Source organism: Lepidochelys olivacea, assembly GCF_965140295.1.
Source record: "Lepidochelys olivacea isolate rLepOli2 genome assembly, chromosome: 14".
Classification (NCBI taxonomy): Eukaryota; Metazoa; Chordata; order Testudines; family Cheloniidae; genus Lepidochelys; species Lepidochelys olivacea.
In genome coordinates this window covers 8,349,619-8,371,855 of record NC_140424.1, presented here as the reverse complement: position 1 = coordinate 8,371,855, position 22,237 = coordinate 8,349,619, and the positions used below count along the sequence as shown (strand labels likewise).

The window sequence follows — 22,237 nt, the reverse complement described above, 5'->3', positions numbered from 1 at the left end:
TGAAGCTATTTTACCAATATATAATCAAGTTTGCATAAAATCAAGTCACATTTTAGAGTGTTACTGGGAGTATATTTTCCTAGTATGATTATTCTGATGTCATGTGGGGTCTTCAATAGGTCATCCAGTGAAAATGGGAGAGCTTTATACATTAGCCTCAAACTTGTATCCCTCAATGTAGCTACAGAGTAAACCAGTTACCCTGCACAGAAAGCTCACAACCCATTATGAAGAGGAAATAAATCCTTGTCAGAGAAGGGATTAAATAAAAAATAAGTTTATGAAGAATACATATCAAATTCAAACCAGTTCCAACATTTCAATAGAATATAAGCCAAAGTCTTTTTGGTGTTTTATTCTTTGCAGCTCTTGTAAACTTCCTTCTATCTTGTTGAGTTCTGAGTGAAATCGTACCTAAGAAGAAAAATTAAGATGTTTATAATACAAAGTTTATGGAATGCTTTTCATATGTGAAAACAGTGAAAAAAAAAAAGGACATTTATATGATACACTCATCCTGAAGGATCTCAAAGCTGTTCAAACTACAAACACAGAACCACTGCAATACTGTCATTTCTGGGCCTGTAGTAGATGGAAGACTATAGAAATTTGACACAAAGGACAAAGCATGAGTAGAGAAGAACAAATGTGTATGATTGAGTTGACTGTATTTTTATATCTCACGTGCCACTCGGATACTAAATCCATACTCAAATTAGTGCAGTATTATAGGAAGTGTAACTTACTTGTGCTCTCACAAACTTATGCAAGCTAAAAAGTAATCCTTTTGCTTCTGGTAGCATCACCACAACTGTAAAATGAGCATCTAGTAACAGGCACATCCAGTCCATAATCTGAACAAACAAGACAAATCAGCATTACCATAATTATAGTTTAATGATATCTAACATCATCTGCTTAACAGATTACAAGTTCAAAGGTTGAACAGGACATTTGTATTGAAAGTTTAAATTTCTAGTGATGTAAAATGAAACCCCTTTATCTTGGAGAATGTGTCTTTTTCCAAGCCACTTTAGAGATATTAATCTGTTAGCATGTAATGAATAAATGCAATACAATACACTGATCTAAACTACAAGATTACGCCATTACCAAATTTAGGGTAATATTTAATGCTATCTTCTCACCTGGTTTATGGTTGGAGAGCGCATGCCAGGAAAATTCATACTAACTTTTTCACTGCACTTTATATACAGGTACTGCAAATACCGGAGAAACAGCTAGAAGAAAAATAGAGTCAGACTGCTATACCAGATTCTTAGCTATTTCCCCCCCAAACATGCCCCTATTTGTAAATTTTAATATACTGTATCAGCACACAATATAAGGGAAAGGAAAAAGACTTCATTATTTGTTAATTGTAAAGTATTGATCTCATTTTTAGAGAGACTGAGAATTTAGCTTCAGAACACTTAATACCATTTTTAATTCTTATTTGATATCTTAAACCAATACATGAAAAATAAGTTTATGCAACTTAGAATCCATCATTGAAAAAAAGTAGTTTTCTGATTTATAGTTAGAGCTAAACTGATATTTAGTTCTAAGTAGTATAGCATGCTTACAACAACTTGCTGAGCTGAAAGGTCTTTCAGATGAGGCAAGAGAAACGTTTCACTGTATGCTGAATGGAGAATGGCATTTCTGTGTAGGATTATTCAGGAAATACAGTTTCAAGAATTGTCATTTCTATGAAGATTCAGTGGATCTTAAATTTTGTTAAAGTAGTCTTCTACACTTTTAGGGAGAAATGCTGTTCTGGTTTCTGAATATTCTTCTTCCTAGTCTTTGGGCTTCTACCGTGATATAAGTTAGTCTCAGGTCACTGAGACTAGCATTTTTTTTATTTTTTTTTAAATGGATTCAATTTTCTTAGAAGTACTGTAGTTACATAGTTAAGGGTGCCTTTGCCAGCCAAACACTTAATACCAAGTTTTCTTTCTGTGAAGCTAACATTTTATACCAAAAATTATTGCAACATGAAATTGTATACAAAAAGTAAATGTAAATCAAAATTAAGTATCACTTATTTTTACAGGATGAATACGAAGACTGCCTTATTACTTTTTGTGTAGTTATGACCAATTTATCACAACTGACAAGCTTTTTATGATTAACAAGAGGTTAAGACAGACTTTGGAACAATGCTAATAGTAAGCACCACTTATTTTACAGCCTGTATTTTAATCAAACTAGAGATAATTCATGAGGTAACAAAATTAAGAGGGCATATATGCATCAAAGGATACAACAGTGCTGCCTTTTGTGGTCCAACAGGGCATAATTCTTCAGTGTACATCACATGGGATTTGTGTGTTAACTGAACATCACAGCTGTCCTCCATCAGTTCAGAACTGAAGCCATTCTGTACAGTTTCACTTTTTTTTTCTACTTGATCATTGGGCGTAATATCGATGTAACCGATTACTGAATCTAAATTCACATTTGTTCCTTGAAGGCTGTCATCATTGATGCTATAAGAAGGAAGGGTCATTCCATGGACAGACTATTAAATGTTTATGTTTGTATATTCTCTGCACAGGCAACACTATCAATCTTTTTATACCAAAATAGTCTATTAGCACTTTGAAGCATACAATACAGACGAAAGAACAAGAGAAAATCCAGTTAAATTATTTGACTTAATATTTATAAAACGTGTACTGATTCTAGCACCACAAGTTTAAATTACCGTGTCACCAGCCATTCTATTATGGACTAGTTTAAAGAAGGTTATAATCTAAGCTTGTTTTGATCATATGGCATTATATAAAGCTGTGTGTTTTGTTCCTTAAAATGTTTATAATTATTCCAACATTTAGCATGCAGGCAGTTGACAGGCAATTAGCTGCTAATATGAACACCACAGTTTGCCATTTTGAAATTTTTAAAGAACGAGTTAGTCTCCATGGATAGTAACTTTTGGCAATCCAAATAGTTTATAGAATTGTTATAGTCAATAGGCATCTTGCACAGATAGAAGGTAGAATTTTAGTATTAAGGGCTTCTTTACACACAAAGTTGTGCCAGTTTAACAAAAGGTTATGTTTAGTTAAAACTAAACATTTAGTTAAATTGTGTGTGGACATTAAAATTAATTTATCACTGTTCTATATTGATTTAGCTTGCCATTTAAGTTTACAGGAGCAAGCTAAACCAACGTAAGACAGGCCCTGGTAAAATATATCACAGGCCACTCAAAACCAAGAGCAGCAAAGTGTTCCCTTTAACCTCTCATCTGTGTCTGGGGACTGCAGAACATACATAACTTATGCCACACTTAAGAAACAAGTGCATTTACAATTTTCTGTTACACTTGTAACTAGCTAGTGTGGAGAAGATACTGAGACAAAGACTTATTGCATTTAAATGAATCTGCAGATGGATGGCTCCAAGTATTCTGGGGATTTTCAGGGCTGCTATTCAATCTTTTTTTTTGGCCTGGCTTTATGCTTTGGTTTGTCTTAGCAATATACCATCTGAGAGAATATTAAAAGACAGACAATAGTTCAGCATTTTTTGTAACGGTGAAAAACCATGGTGAGTTACATAAAAAGCATGGTGTATAGGCAAAACTGACTTAGCTTTCCATCTTAAGAAGCTATCAAAGCAAGGGGGGCGTCCAGTTTTAGTGGAAACAAAGCTAATGCCAATAGTGTGTCCTAGGAGAGGAGACACACAAGCCTGGCATCAATTTAGGCTAATGAAGTAATTTGCTGACCAACAAGGTGGTGAGTAAAAATTCAAGAATAAATACAATTTCAGGTTCCTGAAGGTTCTTAAAATATTGTTTAACTCTTCATCTGTAAAAAAAATGCTTAGAATGCTAAAATGATTCTTAGGAATGTATTGAAACCAAGTCTTCAGGTAAAAACTAGACTAACAGAAGGGAAATATATTACCAGCTTCCTGCTTACCTTAAGAAAGCCTTCAAGCAAGCACAGGTAACTGCTTCAGGAACATCAGGAAATTGCTGTAGACAGAGTTGCAACAAATGCACATCTGTCTTCTCCAAGGCAACTGCCATTAAGTCTGGGCACAAACTAAAGCAGAATAAATAAGTTAGTCCCCACATTTCGACCACATGTGAACTACTGAAGTGTTAACCTTCTTTTAGATTAAGGTGCAGCAGTATTGTCCAGTGGTTAGGGCACTAGTTTAGAACTTGGGAGACCCACGTTCAACTCCCTGCTCTGCCACAGACCCACACTGGGCAAGTCACTTAGCCTCTCTGTGCCTCAGTTCCTACATCTGTAAAAAATGGGATCACAGTACTGCCCTACTTCATAGGGATGAGAATGATAAATATTTTAAAAAAAATGAAGTACTTTGAGATCTACTGATGAAAAGTGCTATAAGAGGTACCAAAATTGATATTTGCAACAGAAATCCTACAGGTCTTCCTGTGAGAACAGCAAATCATAAAATAATCACTTTTTCTGGTAAAGGTCTCCACATTTCGACCATAAGTAACACTTTCAAAACTTCACATAAACAGCTTAGTCACTTTCAAAAACTGGACTTAAACACTTAATATTCACCTGTAAGAGAGTCCTTGTGTCTGGATTAACTGTACCAGGCAATTTCGAGGGTAAAATGTTGGCTCTGTTTTACACCTGTTCATGAGACCTGTTATAACGTATCCAACTGTAGCTTGGAAATCTGACATCTGTGCATTTGACAAGAACTGCCTCAATTCCTCTTCAATATCATTCTGAGAAGAATCCTAAAAGTAACATTATCCAATTAAAAAAAAAGTGTTAGAAATACAAGATTAGCATATTGTTACTGATTAGACTAAAATGGAGAAAAAGAAAACTTCAGACTGCAGATAACAACATGCAATGTAGATGTAGACGTGTTGGCCCCAGGATATTAGAGAGACAAGGTGGGTGATATATCTTTTATTGGACCAACTTCTGTTGGTGAAAGACAAAAGCTTAAAAGTGACACAGGGCTCTTCTTCCCTGCAAACTAAGATGACTTTCCCTTCTGATATGGTGGTGGTAAAGCTAAGATTTTAAGATTACCCCTTTTGACAGCCTTGTCATAATGACCAAAAGATCTAATCTAGAACTGAAAATTATACCCTTAATAATCAGATGGGAGTGGTCTCATTTCAATCCTTACTCAGTAACTTTTCTCATTAGTTACTATAATATTTGCAGAGATCTTTACTCAATTTCCAATCAAATAACTTGAGTTACAGCACTAGGATTGCTTGAACAATAATATTTTTTCAATTAATGTGTTGCATATACCAAAGCAGCCATGAACTTTCAAACAAGCGGGGAAGCACTTTTGATCACACACCATTTGCAACAATTTCCAGGAATTAATCAGAATATGCAGCGATGTTGCTGACTAGTCAGCTCAGGTTTACTTTTATAAGTTTAAATACAATTAAATTTAGTTCAGCAATTCTCAAAACTGCACCAGGATGTTGCTTAACTTGTTTCTAAATTGATGTGCTATAGTGAAAAATCATTATTGTTGATACAGGTATTAAGTTTAATTATCTTATTTTGGAAGCGATTATAGGACAGACTTCACCTTCAGACTACTTTTTAAAATTAAGTAGCTTGTTTCACATTGTATCAAGAAACTCAGGTATGAAGATTTGGGAAGAAGGGTTTTATGTTGGAATATTAATTGTCAGGGTGCCTCGTGCCTCCATATAGATGTCTTATTTAAATCAAAACAAATGTAAATATTCCAGACAGAAAAAGTTCCAAAAAGTTACAAGTCTAGAGTTCAGTCAGAATCTTTTTTCTAAGTCTCACCATTTACTTCAGAATGTCTATTGCCTTTAAATTTAAGACCTCCATCTTTGTGCAAGGCTACATTTATAATATTTAAATTATTCAGACGCTGTACACGATGTTCCTGAAGCTTTGTTGAAAGAGCTAGCTTTAATATCATTAGTATTATGCATGAGCAATTCTTTTTGCAGAATAGTTATATACACTGATGGTTTGATCTCCAATATGGCTAATTCTTACAAGCATACATGTATCAAGCTACGAGGACAGGAAAGGAAGAGGGGGAATGACGGAACTCGATCGGCCATTTGGGTTGACTTATTTTGAGATATTCTAATAGGTTAGTAAAATATGAGCTAAGGATATTTTAGTTACTTACCTTTATATCTGATAAAAGCTGTTCAACTGTAAGGGTGTCTCGCTGCACTTTTGCAACATTGTTCCTTCTCGACCTTAACTGTAATTTAAGGAAAAAAAATAAATCGAAGTTACCCTCAAAGCCTGGACAAAAATGATAAATTTTCAATCAAAATAACTAGGAACAGCATGAATGTGCTATTTGTGTGTTGTAGAAGTAGTATGTAGGGTTTAAGGCAGTGTTCCCCAAACTGTGGGGCACACCCCCATAGGGATGAGTGGAGGAAAGCTCAAAGGGGGGGGGGTGCATGGCAGAGCCCATGCCAGCCCCCACCCGAGGCGGAAAGCACCATGCCGCCCCTGCTCCAACTTCGCCCCTGGCCACCACTCTCTCCTCATTCCCTCTCCACCCCCCAGCACTGCTTCAGCCAAAGCTCCTCGGCTGAGCCAACTTTAAAAGGATGGAGGAGGGGTGCAGACAGATTCCATTACTGGAGGGTGGGGGGCGGTGGGAAAGACGACAACAGGAAACGTTTGGACACCACTGGCTTGAGGTCACCAACCGAACAATGTTGAGACGTCCGATCACAGTTTTAGAAACAAACTGTTATCTGCCAGAGCCAACCCTGAAGTTTTGAAAATACATGCACTCATAATTAAGACTAAAGTTTGTGTCATGCATACTTTTATTAAAAGTCAGACAGATCACGGGCAACAAACAGAAATTCACGGCAGTTTGTGAACTGTCCCTGACTTTCACTAAATATATCCCTGACAAAAGGGGTAGTGGATTCAGCACCCACTGCTGCTGAGGCTCTTGGGTACCCCACTGCTTCAGTGTGTGGGTGCCACAGGGATCCGCTGCTTGCGGCCGAGCAGTGCCACAGGGTCTCCCCACCAGCTTGAGGGCTGGGAGTTGCGAGGGCAGGGCTGGCTGGGAGCTCCAGCCCCAGGGCAGAAAAGGTCATGGAGGTCAATGGAAGTCACGGATTCCGTGACATAATCGTAGCTTTACTTATAATGCAAAGACAACCAAGGAAAAGACAACCCTGAAACTTACAGTTCTCTTGGATTCAGTTTTAGCAGTTACAGATTGCTGTGCACGTGGAGATGCCAGATCTTCTTCTTGAAGCATATTCCAATTCACATATGAAGACACCGTTCTCATACCTGTGCAATCACAAAAAGTTATATTAAACCTATACAAAAAGTTACAAAAGTGCATTCACGCAAAGAATGGAAGCAAGTTAATTCTATCATCTCTCTAATAGCAGTAGGGAATCTTTTAACTCTAAAGCAATTTAAAATATTGAGTCATTCCTTGTCAATATAAAATTTGTTTCCAATTCCATGCATCTTGTGAATAAAATTAAAATAAAGTTTAAGATCAGCATTAAAATAAAAATGTTTTCCTAGAAAATAAGGTTAACGCAACTGCTGTATCAGTCAAGATACAAATACACCAGTTGCTCTGAAATCTATCTTGGACTTTATTCTAAAGTCTAGGATGAATTAGATATGTACTTTCAACAGTATTTTACAGGTGCAACAGTATGACTGGTGTTAAGCTGACTCCACAATACCCTATTTTCAGAAAAGGCTGTGCCAAGAACTACCTCTAGGCAAAAGACTATCATATGAAGTCTGAAAATAATGGAATTTGTATTAAGGGGAAGAAAAAACAAAAAACACCCAAACCAGCACTGTATGTAAAGATGCTTTAAAAAAGCTTCCACCTAAAAAACTGCGTAAGTACAGTTTTATTAATAGTAGTAGTAGTAGTAGTAGTAAAGGTTTAACTAGCACAACATACAACAGTTTAGCAGCATGGGGGACAGTCATGTTATTCCTCTACAAAAAATATGCAGTAAGTGAATGCTTAATGTTGTTAAATATATTGTAAGGAAATTCACAGTTCATAAACACCATCTCCCCCCCATCACCAAGGCACGTTAGGATGCTCTGTTTCAGTGCATCGATACTACAGGTAATGTATTATGCACATTTCAATAAAGTTTTTGCAAAGGAACAGAAAGCAAAGTTAAGCTACTGTTCAGCTATTTTACTGTAAGACTGATCCTGTTTTTTCTATGAAGTTTTTCAACAGAATTTTAGTGGTAGGTTGTATGCTGAAATTGCAAGTATTCACTGAATAATATTTATAATTGAACTCTTACCTGAGGTTTGAGTATCCTTGAGTTTTCCAACAGCAGCTGCCAAGGAGGAAGTTTCACACTTGTATACGATTACAGTTAGCACCTTCCCATGTGTTAAAAAAAATTTCTCTCCATAACACCACAACTACAAAATATTAAGTACATTGTTAATTAACAGATGAAGTACAGAAGCTAATTTGGACTTCTACACAAAAATCCATTCAAATCAATATTTTTTTTTAAAAACATCTCAGTAAGTTGTTTCTTTCCATCTACCCTTACCCTCGACTAAAACTCCAACTGAGTCTTAGCATCATTGATCAAGCAGTGTGAATGAGACAAAAGCTTTATTTTTGGGCAGACTAAGTGCCTCCTAGTGGACTTTCAAAACTATGTTTCTTTCCAATCAATTTAGGATTTAAAAAACCTACCTTTTAGATAGCCCTGTCACAGTTTTATTGCATAAGCCCATCTTGCCTGAAGTTTGCCTCAAGAGTTGAGCATTTTAAAGTGTTTATTATTTTACGCTGCTCAAAAACTTCTACTGTTTCTCTTACCATGGCTTAAACAAAACATTCTGCCCCTCCCCAGTTGTATGTACTCATTTCTACAGTGAAATAGAAATGCCAAGTTTGTTAGATTGAAGCCTACAGTACCATAGATATCAAACACTGAATTACAACTTACTTGTCCTGAGGTTCCCTGTGGTAGTTCTTTTGAAGTTTGCAATGTTTGAAATTTTGTATTCCATATAGATAGGCACTCTACAGAAAAAGGAAAAAACTGGATATATTGAGTGTTCAAAGCGACAGACATAACATTTCTCTGTAGTCTTCAGTTACAGAGAGGCACTTCCCAAAATAAAATGAAATTGCATTTCAGAATGTATATAATGCACCCAGCACTAAGGAACAGCAAAAGTGATTTTGGCAAGTCAAATGGGGCAGTTTTCCTGCTAGGATGTCCTGCTTTCCAGTCTGGCCAAACCAGCCAGGCCAGCACCCGACGATCGCAGGGAATATATTTGATTTCAGAACCATAGACTTGTTCCTGGCTGCCTTGCATTTCAGCACAGCCAAAAACAAAAATATTTTGGAAATTCAGTCTTGCGAAAAGCTTCATATTTTATTCCTAGGGGAATTCTGTGCCAAAAAATTAAAGATTCTGTGCACAATATTTTAAAAAATTCCTCATTTTATTTGTCAGAATAATGCAATATAATCACTCTGGTTTCAATTATTTCGGTAATTTATTTAAACTACAATACAATGGCTGGCGCATGGGAGTGGGGAGCATTGGAGAAAATCCCCAAACCTCATTACCCAATAGTAATGTGGCCAGGTTTGACCCTTTATTTCTAGTTATTAGTCAACAAATATACGCAGCTATATGCTCAGTGTTACATCATAGGCAACTGAAGAGCAAGTGAGGGCTGGGGAATCAAACTCACGATTTATATTGGCTACTGACCATCTCCAGAAAAGTCAGCAGCAAACAGTTCATGAAGCACATTTTGATAGAACTGGTCCAAATTTTTGGACTGAAAAAGTTTCCTAATGACTAAAGCACCGTAAGCATTTATAAGGCTATACTGTCCTTTACACCACTCTGGCAATGTAAGAGGAGCCTTAAAACTTTTACACCTGTTTTATACTCCTGGAGGAATTAACAAAGACAATGGGAACAATTCACTGTGCAGGCAGGCTGTTACATTCTGCTCTACCTAAGGGAACAAAGCCTGCCCCACACCTACCTCCTAAGGAACACACCGAAGCCCTGCCCCTCCATGCTGAGTGTGCCGCAATAGTGAGCAGTAGGTACAGTGTCCCTCTCTCTCTCTCTCTCTCATGAACGACTGCCCAGCCTGCCCCTGTGGCCCTGGCAGTGATTTACATCTCTAGTAGCTGGTTTGTGTGCCTGAACCAACCCATCTGTGCTGCTGGGGAGGGGTGTGTGACCACTCTTGCGCTTCCCTTTGCTTCCCCATTAGAAGTAATTTTTCTGCAGGGAAGCAAAGAAATCTGTGGGGGACATAAATTCTGCACACGTGCAGTGACACAATTCCCCCAGGAGTAAAATTTGACTTTTCATCCTGATTCAGGACAGAAAATGTTTTGGAAACTTAGAATTTCAGTCCTGGGGCAAACTTCATTTCCCAGCCAGTTTATTTGCAGTAGAAGTAGATAATTCTCTTTTTGTATGCTGAAATTACAAACAAGTTGTAAAATATTTGAGGGTTATCTCCCACTATATTTTCATACAATTTTCAAAAACAGTGTAGAAATACTGCAGTTTAGAGAGTGAAATTCAATAGCAAAAGTAGTTTCTAGTCTTGGGTTTGACACTACTATTTACAATTACAATCCATTAGAGGCATTATTTCAGTAAATGTAGATTGGAAACCACTCAGTTGTATAATTAACTGTACTACAATAGTTTCCAACAGTAAACTAGCATTCTGTCAAATTTAGTTTCTTTACCATCCCCACTAAATAATTGGGTCTCTGAAAAAAGTTGTAAATTCCCCGATTAGAAATTCCAACCCAAGATCATTCTTTCCTGTGAAGAGACCATAAAAATAATCCACCAACTGGTCTATGTGGCCAACTTAAATTTTGTCTTAGAAGTTAAACAAAACAAGTTACTTCAAAGTTACCTTTAGCAATATTAGGTGGAGAATCCAAACATCCCAATACTGCAACATGATCTATATCAAGGATGGCTAATGAAGCTCTTTTTAGAACAGTGTCAGACACTACAATTTTGAGCAGTAGTGACTTGGACAGAATTTGCTCTTCCTCTGGGACACTTTGTTGCAGTGACATCTTATACACACATCCATTAGAATCTATCAGAAGAGAAAAGTGACACTACATTTTAAGTTAATGATTGTGTCAAACCATGCCTCTGCATTTTTCTAAAGCTTCATATATACATCTAAGACCATTATAAAATCTGCACATGAAAAGCTAACCTAAATGGACCAACTTTAATCACAATGCAGTAAGTTCAGAAGAGAGTTCAAATGCAGAACTTTCTTAAAGACATCTCATTGTGCAACGCATAGCATGATCAGGTATAAGACTTTCCAGCCATCAGAACAAGAAAATGCTTAAAAAAAGTTTTAATTACTACTACACAAAATTTAATACCAAAAAAAGTTATATTAGACAACAGCAATTCACAAACAGCTGTAGTTGTTAGTTTACAAGTTTCAACCAGTTACATCCATCATAAAATAAGACTTACACAAACACAGGAGTGTGAGAATCTTGTTTTTTGTATATGCTGTAAAACTCAGTGGATGGGATGATTCTTCTTGTTCAAGCTTGTATTTGTGTAGGATATCTGGGTTAACCTTCTGCACATACACAAAATAATTCCCATTCTAAAAAAAAAAATTAGTTTACTGCTATTTCATTTACAAAACAGGGACATGCTACAGATATTATTGTTACAGACTAGCAGTAGTGAACTGCCATACAAGCCATTTAGAGTTATGAACCTAAACTCTTAACTGGACATGTTGCACAAACAACTCACATGCAACAGTTTGTAAAATTCATGCAGGTTTAAGTGACATTATGAACTAATGCAATACAAATGGATTTACAGGGAAGATAAAAACGAGTTAATGAAAAAGCCAAAATATCAGAGAATCACTTTCAGGCACTAATCAACAGTGCATTTGAAGGAGTCAGAAGAGGCTATTAACATGAGCCAATACAGGTTTTCTGGTTAATAAACCAAACGTGACGCTCAAGAAGCCATTTCATTGGCTAAACAAGATTTCTGAGGAACTTGCAGGGGGAGTCCTCACCATCCCAAACACCAAGAATTAGTTATGAGGGTTCTCTTTTACTTAGTATTTCCCAGTTTTTAATTTTAAGATTTCAAAACAAAGCATGAGTGGTGCTCCTAGGGACTCAGGAATACAAACTACTACTACTGTTCTGATTTTAATTTTAATTGCTCTTTAGATAAATACCCAAACTAGTTTCCCTTCTTGGAGGCAAAATAATGGTAGAGTTCAATGCGATTGTCACTTTGTAGAGACATGTACGGTATTTCAGATAAATACACAGGAATTCCTCCCTCCCCACCAAAATGAGATTTTTGTAGTGGGTCACCTTTGTAAATAATTTTTTTTTACAATAGAACCTCAGTTACAAACTGACCAGTCAGCCAAACACTTATTTAGAACCGGAAGTACATAATTGGGCAGCAGCAAAGACAGACAGACAACTGTGTTAAACTACTAAAAAAAATAAAGGGAAAGCAGCATTTTTCTTGTGCATAGTAAAGTTAAGTCAATATTCAGCTGTAAACTTTTGAAAGAACCATAATGTTCTGTTCAGAATTACGAACCACCCCCATTTCTGAGGTGGTGCTCATAACTCTGAGGTTCTACTGTATGTAAAAATATGGCTTTAAAGTTGTAGGCCTCTGTAAGACTTATTTTTTAAGTTGTCACTACATTTTCCATCATAATTAAATGTCCTGAATTTTGCCCCATCCCTGGGGTAATGAGAACAAGTTCACTATTACTGAAAAGCTAGATGACATTTTGTAGATTTTTCAACTAAGTCACGCTCATCACTACAGGACAACTCAATTATAATATAAATTAAATAGGTAACAAATACTTTACATCATGAAAATTTATATTTATGAAATTAAGCAAGAGATACAAAGAAAGACTAAATTGATTTAAACCCTATTATAATTTATTTATTTTGCTATAACAAATTTTTAAAAAGCCACTCACTTTCTCAGTAGTAAAAATTAAAACAGGTTGTTGTGTTTCCATGAAAGCTTCACTCCACCTAAAAGTAGAAAGTTGTAGGATTATTTCTTGCTACAAGTAAAAACAATTGAACATTTTTAAGTGGGCAATGAACTAAAAATACATTTAACTCAAAACTCTAGGTACATCTTCTGGAGGCACTGCCAATAGAACGGATGACTATCATTGTGATCTTCAACATCACTTCAGTCATCTAAATGCATTAAATTATGTATTTAGACCTTTATACATATATTCTCATTTTAATAGGATACAGCCTTATAGCCATAAAATAGTAGTGCACAAGACATTTTTAAATACGATTGCAGCTCTCACCTCTGCAACACACACTTCAGGGCACACAAGATAGACAATAGCAGACTTAGACCTTGATTCACATATGACCATCAATTCCTTGGATTATGAAGGTAGTTCCCTAAAATGGTATCACTCACCTGATGACTTCATCTGAGATAACATTTTCAATTTCTTGTTGTGGTGCTGCCAGCAGAGCATCTAAGGTTCGCACAGCACCTCCTTTGAAAAGCACAAGTGGCTCTGTATAGGGTAGTGAATGTATCCGATATACCTCAGCTGTTAACTGAAAGAAAAAGTGTTCTCTTTAAAAGTTTATTTTAAATTCACAATTTATTGCCCCCAAACTGTTGTACATTTGATTTTTTTGTTTTTTATTTCTACAGATTTCTTATAAAAACTGACTAGCAACAGAATGCTGCCAGTGCAGAATTCCTCATAATGGAGTCCCAGCAAGTTCCACTTTTGTGAAACATTGTGATGCATCATCATTTCACTGCCGAAAGAGGCAATCGCTAGTAAAACATCTGTTCCAACTTAATTAGCGTCACATTTCTGGGTCGCATTAGACAGGTTACAATCCGGAACAGTTAAGTGACACCAGGAATTTAAATATAACTGCTAAAGCACAACACATCCACCAACCAGACCTCACTATAAAGAAATACAAAACGCAAATAAAATTTTCTGACTGAAACTCCCATTCAGTTGAATAATTTACCTTTTACTCACAGAAATAGGCTAGAAGAAACCTTATGTATTGAAATTTTATTAGCCCAGTGGCCCCATTCAGAAAATTCCACAACCTATAAATTCTATTATGTTTCAAAAAGAGTTATCACTGGTCCTACTAACCACTTTCAGTCTAATGTTTGTCAGGAAGATCTTTAAACCTAAGCACACAGGTGAATTACTAGTAATATTCCATACTACTGGAAGTGTAAATTAAGGAGACAAGTAATTGAAGAAAAAAAAAAAGAATATATATTCAACATTTCACTGCAAAGCTAACATCCTCCCCTCCAAAAATTCTTAATTCTAATTTTAAAGTGAATATACATTATTAAAAAAACAAAAACAAACAAACTTACTGTTGCTTTAAATACTTTATCGAAATTAACATCTTCATCCTTCCATATTCTTAAAACCTTTACAAAATAAATGGTTTTATAAATATGATGAAACTGTCCATTTACTGTATATCACAGACTCGCATATGAAATATTTGTTAGTGAAAGCAAACATATCAGGAAATTTTGAATGAATTCTGAATTCACAAGGAGTGACCTTAGTGAGAGCAGTCTTGAGGAAGCGGTTTGTGTGGGAGGGACAGCCAGAGGACCCAGGCAAGAGCTGAAGGAGTTAAGACAGCAGAAATTCAGCACAACTGCAAGAAGTTTGCATTTGAAAGGGAGGATGGATAGATTTTTGAGAACAGAAGATACAGAAGCGTGACTGAAGGAAAACAAAGAAACCAGATGAGGATAGACTAAAAGGGAGGAAAAAAAGGAAAATTCCGATAAAGGAGTTGGAAGGGGATATGATCAAAGCCACCCTCTACCAGGTCAGGGCCCAGGCCGGAAAGATATAGTAGGGTTCATTAGTTATTAAATATAATTCATTGGCATGAGAAAGTGTATGAAGCGTAAAGAAAAGCAGAACCGGTGGTTATTTTCAGTTACCTATTTAAAAGACGAGAACAGAGAGAGATAAGGTAGCAGAACAGGAGATGTGAACTACCCCAATCATCTCAACAGGGTGTTAATGCAAGTCTCACAACGTAAATAATTATTACTTCAGAATTTATTTTAACCGAACTATTCTTATGCTTATGTCTATCATATGAAAAGACTTTATAGGAAAGAACTTGCAAGTTTTCAAAAGGCAAGTAACTGAATATGTGGTTCTCAACATAAGGCATCTCCTCTTTCCCCCCCAAATGTGTGTCCAATCCCAGTGCTGGATGTCATCCTCTCCACTGCGCAAAAATGCAGTGACTGAGGTGCTCCAAATTCTGATGGTGTGCAACCTGGAGCATTCCAGGATTTGAAAAGCCCTAAGAGAAGGATAACTGCATTTATTCTGAAAAATTCCACACTTCTCCAGTACTTCAAATAGCTAAATCACAATCAATTACTTGTAATTCACTCAGAAGACTTTATATTCTCAAACACTGGAAAATAGCTCTCACCTTATTGTCTTGGACAGCAATGTATTCGCCAGTTTCAAAGTTACATACAGCCGGGCATGTGATAGTTTGATCTTGTTTGACTGACCAACAACCCAGTGGCTTTTGGTCCGAAACCTAGACAAGTGAGAATAAGTAATTTAGATTTCCACGGATGACGCAAGCATAGTTCCAAAGAGGGTAATGAGTCAAAACACAAACTAATCAAGTTTCACTTGAATATGGAGTTTATATAAAGAACACAGGAACTACCATTCTGGATTAGACCTAAAGTCCATGTAGCCCTGGCTCAGATGTTACCAGTACCAGATGCTTCTGAGGAAGATGCAAAAACCTCATAATAGGCAGATGTGTGGTAGTCTTCCTTCCATATTAGGTTTCATCCTGGTCTCCACACTTCGAGCTGAACACGTAGTTTCCAGCTTGCATAAACATACACATGCTAGCTTTGATTGAGCTAGCATGCTAAAAATATAAGCGTAACTGCACTGGCACAGGTAGCAGGACGGGCTATCCGCCCTGAGTACAATCCTGTCTAGGAGCGTAGGTACTTACTTGGGAAGCTAGCCTGTTCTGTTGCCTGTGTCTACAGTTAACAGGCTGGAAATTAAACCTTCAGCTTGAAGCACAGATATACACTATTAGTTAAAAATTGATTTAAACCCTGAGGCTTGATATCCCTTCCAAAATTTGTAATAATTAATTAGGAGATCAAGTATGTCCAGAGTTTACCATGTAAGTGTCCAGTCCCTTTTTGAATCTTGTTAAATTCTTGGCCTCAACAATTTCCAATGGAAATGAGTTCCCCAAGTCACTCCTAGAGCCTTTTTAAAATACAGGTATAACATTTTCTACCCTTCAATCCTCTGGAACAGTGGCTTTTTAAAAGAAGATATGGCAGATTTTTGTTAGAAGCTCAGCCACTTCATACTCAAGCGTCTTCAGAAGTCTTGGACATAAGCCATCTGGGTGTTGACTTATTGCTTTTTAATTTATCAGTTTTCTCCAGTATTTTTTTCTTCAGGTATGTTGATCTGATAGTACTTCATGCAAGTTACCAGCAAAGCACAGCTACAGGTTAGGTATCTCCCCAATATCCTCAGGAGCAAAAACCAAGAAGCTAACTGACTTCACATTAATAACATCCTCCTCCTTTAAGCCTCACTGATTCTGCAGACCAACCAATTACTTCACAGACTTTCTGTTTCTGATATATTTAAAGAATCTCATTTGCTTTTACATTTTTAGCAATTTCCCTTTCACTGCCTGATGTATTATTTATGTTTCTATTTATTGGCTTCCCTAGGGTCTGATTTCCAAATTTTGAGGGATTTTCATTTGGTTCAAACAACTGCACTAACCATGGCAGTGAGCCACCCTTGTTTATTTCTTGCATTCCTTGTTTTCTTTTTGTTCAGCAGTCCACATATCTTCCAATGCCTTTTTAAAAAAATTAAAGTAGTATTTATGTCACCTCTAAGAATTTAACTTCGTTATTTTTAAGTTTAAGGTCTTTTTGCCTAACCTCATTTCTCCTTTTCCTAAAGTTTAGTGTTACTATGTTACTTTTTGATATCTTGTTTGCCCCAAGCACGTTGACCATAACTATATTGTATTCACTATTACTCTTTTGTTTCCGCTACACAAGCTAATTCAAGAAGTGACAGTATTACCTAAGCCTGAGCGAAGAATTGCCTCTTTTTGAATATTCTAGAACTAGTTGTTCCAAGAAACAATCATTTAAACATTGGAGAAATTGTCTCTTTGAGAACCACTGGTTTAAACTTTTGTACTGGTTACCCCTTTCACACAGCAAGCCTCTGAGTGCGACCCTCCCCCTTATAAATTAAAACACTTTTTTATATATTTAAACACCATTATAAATGCAGGATGCTAAGCGGGGCTTATGATGGAGGCTGACAGCTCGTGACCCTCCCCCCCCATAATAACCTCGTGACCCCCTGAGGGGTCCTGACCCCCAGTTTGAGAACCCCTGCTTTAAACTCTGTTCTATGATGCCATTTGACCAGTTTATGTGGCTGTTGTCCACCATTTTCATTACTGTTAAATTTGTCTTCCTTTTTGATTCTCTCTGTACTGTGTACATTCGCACATGTTGGGATTTGCACTCATATGTTAATCATAGCAGCATTACAGCCTCACCTAAAGATCCCAACTGAGATCAGGGCTGTACACACAGCAAAAGGCAGTCCCGCTACCAAAGAGTTTACAGCAAGCAGACAACGGAGACAATTGATGGGAGAATGGAATTATTGTACCACTGAACTTTTCTTAATTATGTAGAGCTGCCGTTGCTTTTGTAGAGTGAAGATCTGGTATATGCATCCACGCCCTTTCTGAAAACCAGCTTCCTCTTTTCTGAGAACGCTATCAACTGCCTCGGATATATGCTGGACAATGATCTTATATAATACTTTGCTTGCCACATGTAAAAGTGTGATACCATGCCAGTTATTACAATCACTGACAGCTCCTGTCTTCACTATAACCCCATTGATCCACTCATCTAGCACTTTTTCCTTTTCCCAGACTGATGTAAATAGAGGGGCCAGGATAGATGCTGCTAATTTAGGATTTACCTTGAACAATTCTACATTCAAGTTATCCTTGCCAGGAGCTTTCCCATTTTTTCAGGATTTGATGGCTTGAATGATCTCTTCCTTAGTTGGGGTGTCTGTGTTGATATCAAGATCATCTTCTGCCTCCTGAATGTTTGCTTCTTCTTTAGGTGGCTTCCTGTTCAGCAATTCTTCGAAATGCTATGTCCAGCGCATTTCTTGTTCTTTTTCGGTTGTTAGTAGGTGGCCTTGTTTGTTCCTGATGAGAGTGTTTGTTGCCGTCTGCCGTTTACCATGGATAAGCTGCGTCATTTTGTAGATGGTTCCTTGTTCACCACGAGCAGCTGCATCCTCTGCTTGTGTTGCCAGATCATCAATATAATTCCATTTGTCTGCCCTCACAAGGCGTTTGACCTCCTGGTGTGCCTGGCTATACTGCTTGTGGTATTTGTCCTTTAGCTTCTGGGATTTTGCGTCTAAAACTTTTTTCTTCAAGGCTTGTCTAGTTGCAGAGTCTGCAATGGCAACTTTACATACATTTCATAGACTTTGAGAAGGCTTTTGATAACATTCACAGGACCAGCCTATGGCGCATTCTGCAGGCATATGGAATTCCTTTCCGTATAATCAACGTCATCAAAAGCTTCTGTTTCAACTTTACATACAGTGCTGATCACAGTGAGCTCAGTTTTTAAGTCAAAACAGGAGTACGTCAGGGGTGTGTCATGTCTGCAATCCTCTTCAACATTGCCATTGACTGAGTAATGCGGCGTACAACAGAAGACATGCCAAGAGGCATTAAATGGACACTTTTCATCCCTTGAAGACCTGGACTTCGCAGATTATGTTGCTCTCCTATCACATAGCCAACACCATATACAAGAACAAACAACTTGAGTCAACACATACAGCCAGCAAATTGGACTGAAAATTAACCGCAAGACAACAGATCTCATGACCTTTAATATTGCCTCACCATCACCAGTAAGGATAGAGGATTATGTTCTCACCAACGTAGAAACATTCACATACTTGGGCAGCACCATCAGCCAGGATGATGGAATAAGCCAGGACATCCGGAACAAAATCAATAAAGACGGGAACACCTTCAGGAGCTTAAATACAGTCTGGATATCATCAAAAACACAACACCAAAACCAAACTCAAGATTTATCAGAGCTGTATACTTTCAACACTACTTTATAGTTCAGAATGCTGGGAATGAGAATGTCCAAGCTGTCTTCATTCCATACAACCTGCCTCAGAAAAATTCTCCATATCTTTTGGCCCAAAACAATCACAAACCAAGATCAATTGGCACAGTGCAGCCCACAGGACCTGAGCACCATCATTGCCAAGAGGCACTGGAGATGGATTGGTCATGTGCTTCGGATGGAAACGGATTCCATCACCAGAGTAGCAATAAGATGGACACCTGAAGGCAAGTGAAAACAAGGCCATCCAAAAACAACATGGGAAGAGCTGTGGAAGCCAAGCTGAAAAATCTGGGGCACAGCTGGGGAACCATTGAAAGACTTGCCAGAAACAGACTGGAATGGAGGAGCTTCGTTGCTGCCCTAAACGACAGTTGTGTAACAGGAACATGATGATGAACTTTTCTATTTTGCTCTGTCAACATGACATGATTGTATGCAGTGTTGTAGCCATGTTGGTCCCAGGACCTGAAGAAGAGCTCTCTGTAAGCTCAAAAACTTGTCTTGAAAGCTTGCCACTGACAGAAGTTTGGCCCAATAAAATATATTACCTCACACCACCATCTCTCTCTAACATAAAATGAAGATTTTTTTATGACATTTTACCCTTTAACTTCAACAACTTTTTTTTTAAAATGAAAGCTATTTGAAGAGTAAAAAGTCATTTAACGGTGGGGTTTCATTTCCAATTTGTTGCTCCTCAGACCAGCAGGCAATGGAGGCTGTAGGATCAAAAACTGTCAGATAAAACAGTTGTAGCACTGCCTTCTAAAATAGAAAGTTACAAACTATCAGGTTTCATGATAGACTGTTTCCCTATGGGTTAGCAAAGAAACTGACCACACTGCTAACTACAAGCTGCACAAGAGGCTAGGTATACTGCAGGGCAGCATGGCTGAAGGAAATACATGTTTTTTTCCTCCTACCCTCAGAAACAGCAGGTACCGGCTATTATCAGAGGCTGGGTAATCAGACTAGAAAAGCCCATGCCCTGATGCAGAATAGCGAGTCCCAGGAGTGCAAGGCCAGCCTTGGGGTGCGCGCAGATCTGACACACAGCGCCCCGCAGGTGCCTGAAGACAAGAGAGGGTACAGAAACTTTTGCTAAAGCACACGCACCCGGGTGGGGGGAGAAGAGAAGAGCCTCCTGCAGCAGCTGAAGCGGCAGAAGTGCCGAGCAGGGACACAAGGGCAAGGGATACATCCCCGCAGGCTGCATGGCCCTTCCCCACCCCGCGCTCGGTGTCCGGCAGCGGGGGTTGGGGCAGCCTGGGCGAGCTCTGCCATGCTGTCCCTGCCCAGCATATACAGGACGGGGGCTGCAGCGAGACAGGCCAGCCCGGGGGACTGAATCCCCGTCCCGGGGAAAGCGGGGCTCCGCACAGGGTCCCTGCCGACGAGCATGCGGTGCAGGGGAAAGAGGCAGGCGGATCTCACGCGGTCCCGTCCCACAGAGGAGCGAGGCTTCCCCGAGAGAGCGGCCACGTCCGCCGCCGGGCGGGGCGATCACCTTGTAGAGAGTGGCCGTCCGGCCGCGGTCGGTAAGCAGCACCCGGTCGGAATCCGGGCCGGGCTCCAGCCCCACGATACCCTGGCCAGCCCCTGCTCCCGCGCTGGCAATCAGGCCGCACAGCGTGAACTCCTCACACAGCGCCGCCATCTTACAGAGCCGCCGCCTCTCGCGAGAGCTAGGGAAAGACGCGAGACCACATTCCGCGAGAGAGCCGGAGCAAACGGCCAATGAGGGGAAGCAAGCGCGCGCGCGCGAGAATCAACCCCTAGGAGGGGAGGCGCATGCGCATTTATCTTTATGCGTGTTGGGGCGTGGCCGACCTACTTATGAGGGAGGAAGGTGTCTGGTGCTAGGAGGCAGGTCTGCGTGGTCCTTTCTTGCGGGTGCTGGGCGCAGACTCCCCTCCCGATGTACCGTGAGACCTTGGGCAAGTCAGAGCCCTGCGCTGGAGCGGGAGGTTGTACTGTCTCTGACTGGTGGGAGGTGCAGGTTCAAATCCTGGTCAGAAAGCTGAGCATCCCCTCACCCCCATTCCAGGAGGAGAGAGGGTGCTGGCTGCCTCTGTGTGCTGGGTCCTCAAGGTCTCAGGTTGGCAGCTCTCTTGATTGTATCACAAGTTTCTCAACATTTGATGTTTGACTTAAAGCCCCAGCTCCCAGAGAGAAGAGTCTCAGCTGCTGTTTAAAAATAAGAGTGCCCAGCCCTCCCGGTTGCAGAGAAAAAGCTTGAAAAATCCAGCCCAAGAGCAGCCTCAAAGCTCAGAGGGCAGCTCAGAAAAAGGACCCCACATTTATTTATTTTGTAAACCTCATGATTACTACACCGATCTCATGATTTTGGGGGAGCCTGGCTCATCATTTTGTAATGTTTGGAGTTGGCGATACTGATTTGGGCACTCAAAAACTGAGGCACTTGGAGTTAAAGGGCTCATCTGAAAGTTTGTTTAAAGTCATAGTTGGGACTGAAACCCAAACTCTCAGTATCACTATATAGATTGCATTGCCTTTCATTAGGGACCGTTCCTTCATGAATTAACAAGTTTTTCCTCTTGTTCTGCTCACTCACGCAACTGTTTCAAGCAGATCACTATGCTTTATGGTTTCAGCCTACCCAGGATAGTATCTGAAGAATGGTCTTTTTTATATATCCATTGCCTTACTTTTCTTCCTTTCATAGATTTTTTTTCTTTCTGTTTCTTTGTCACTGAAAAATATCCCCCATCTAAAGTATTTCATATCTCTGGGGAGCTACAAATGCATTTGACATACCGACTATCATCTTAAATCAAATATAATAATTAGATGAACATATTATCCTCAGAAATAATCAAACGAGAATGAGCAATT

At 38.8% G+C, this 22,237-nt stretch overlaps 1 protein-coding gene across 1 annotated transcript; it reads right to left on the bottom strand.

The window, feature by feature from the left end:
* Positions 1-261: 261 nt before the first annotated feature.
* On the bottom strand, positions 262-21,071 carry NOL11 (nucleolar protein 11). Its single transcript, XM_084648010.1, has 18 exons — positions 20,889-21,071; positions 15,589-15,702; positions 14,489-14,545; positions 13,538-13,683; positions 13,065-13,122; positions 11,546-11,684; positions 10,953-11,144; positions 8,984-9,060; positions 8,318-8,441; positions 7,201-7,310; positions 6,163-6,240; positions 4,563-4,747; positions 3,939-4,064; positions 2,271-2,495; positions 1,587-1,665; positions 1,149-1,241; positions 747-854; positions 262-414 (listed from the first exon to the last, which is right to left on the bottom strand). Exons 1-18 carry the CDS (start codon positions 21,036-21,038, stop codon positions 301-303), a joined length of 2,175 nt encoding a protein of 724 aa, XP_084504136.1. The 5' UTR covers positions 21,039-21,071; the 3' UTR covers positions 262-300.
* Between the last annotated feature and the right edge of the window lie 1,166 nt (positions 21,072-22,237).

Coding starts and splice junctions, on each gene's coding strand:
- NOL11 (XM_084648010.1), bottom strand. CDS start 21,038: ATGGCGGCGCTGTGTGAGGAGTTCACGCTGTGCGGCCTGATTGCCAGC. Junction 855..1,148: donor GCTCTCCAACCATAAACCAG/GTGAGAAGATAG, acceptor TTGTTTGTTCAG/ATTATGGACTGGATGTGCCT. Junction 415..746: donor ATAAGTTTGTGAGAGCACAA/GTAAGTTACACT, acceptor TTTTCTTCTTAG/GTACGATTTCACTCAGAACT.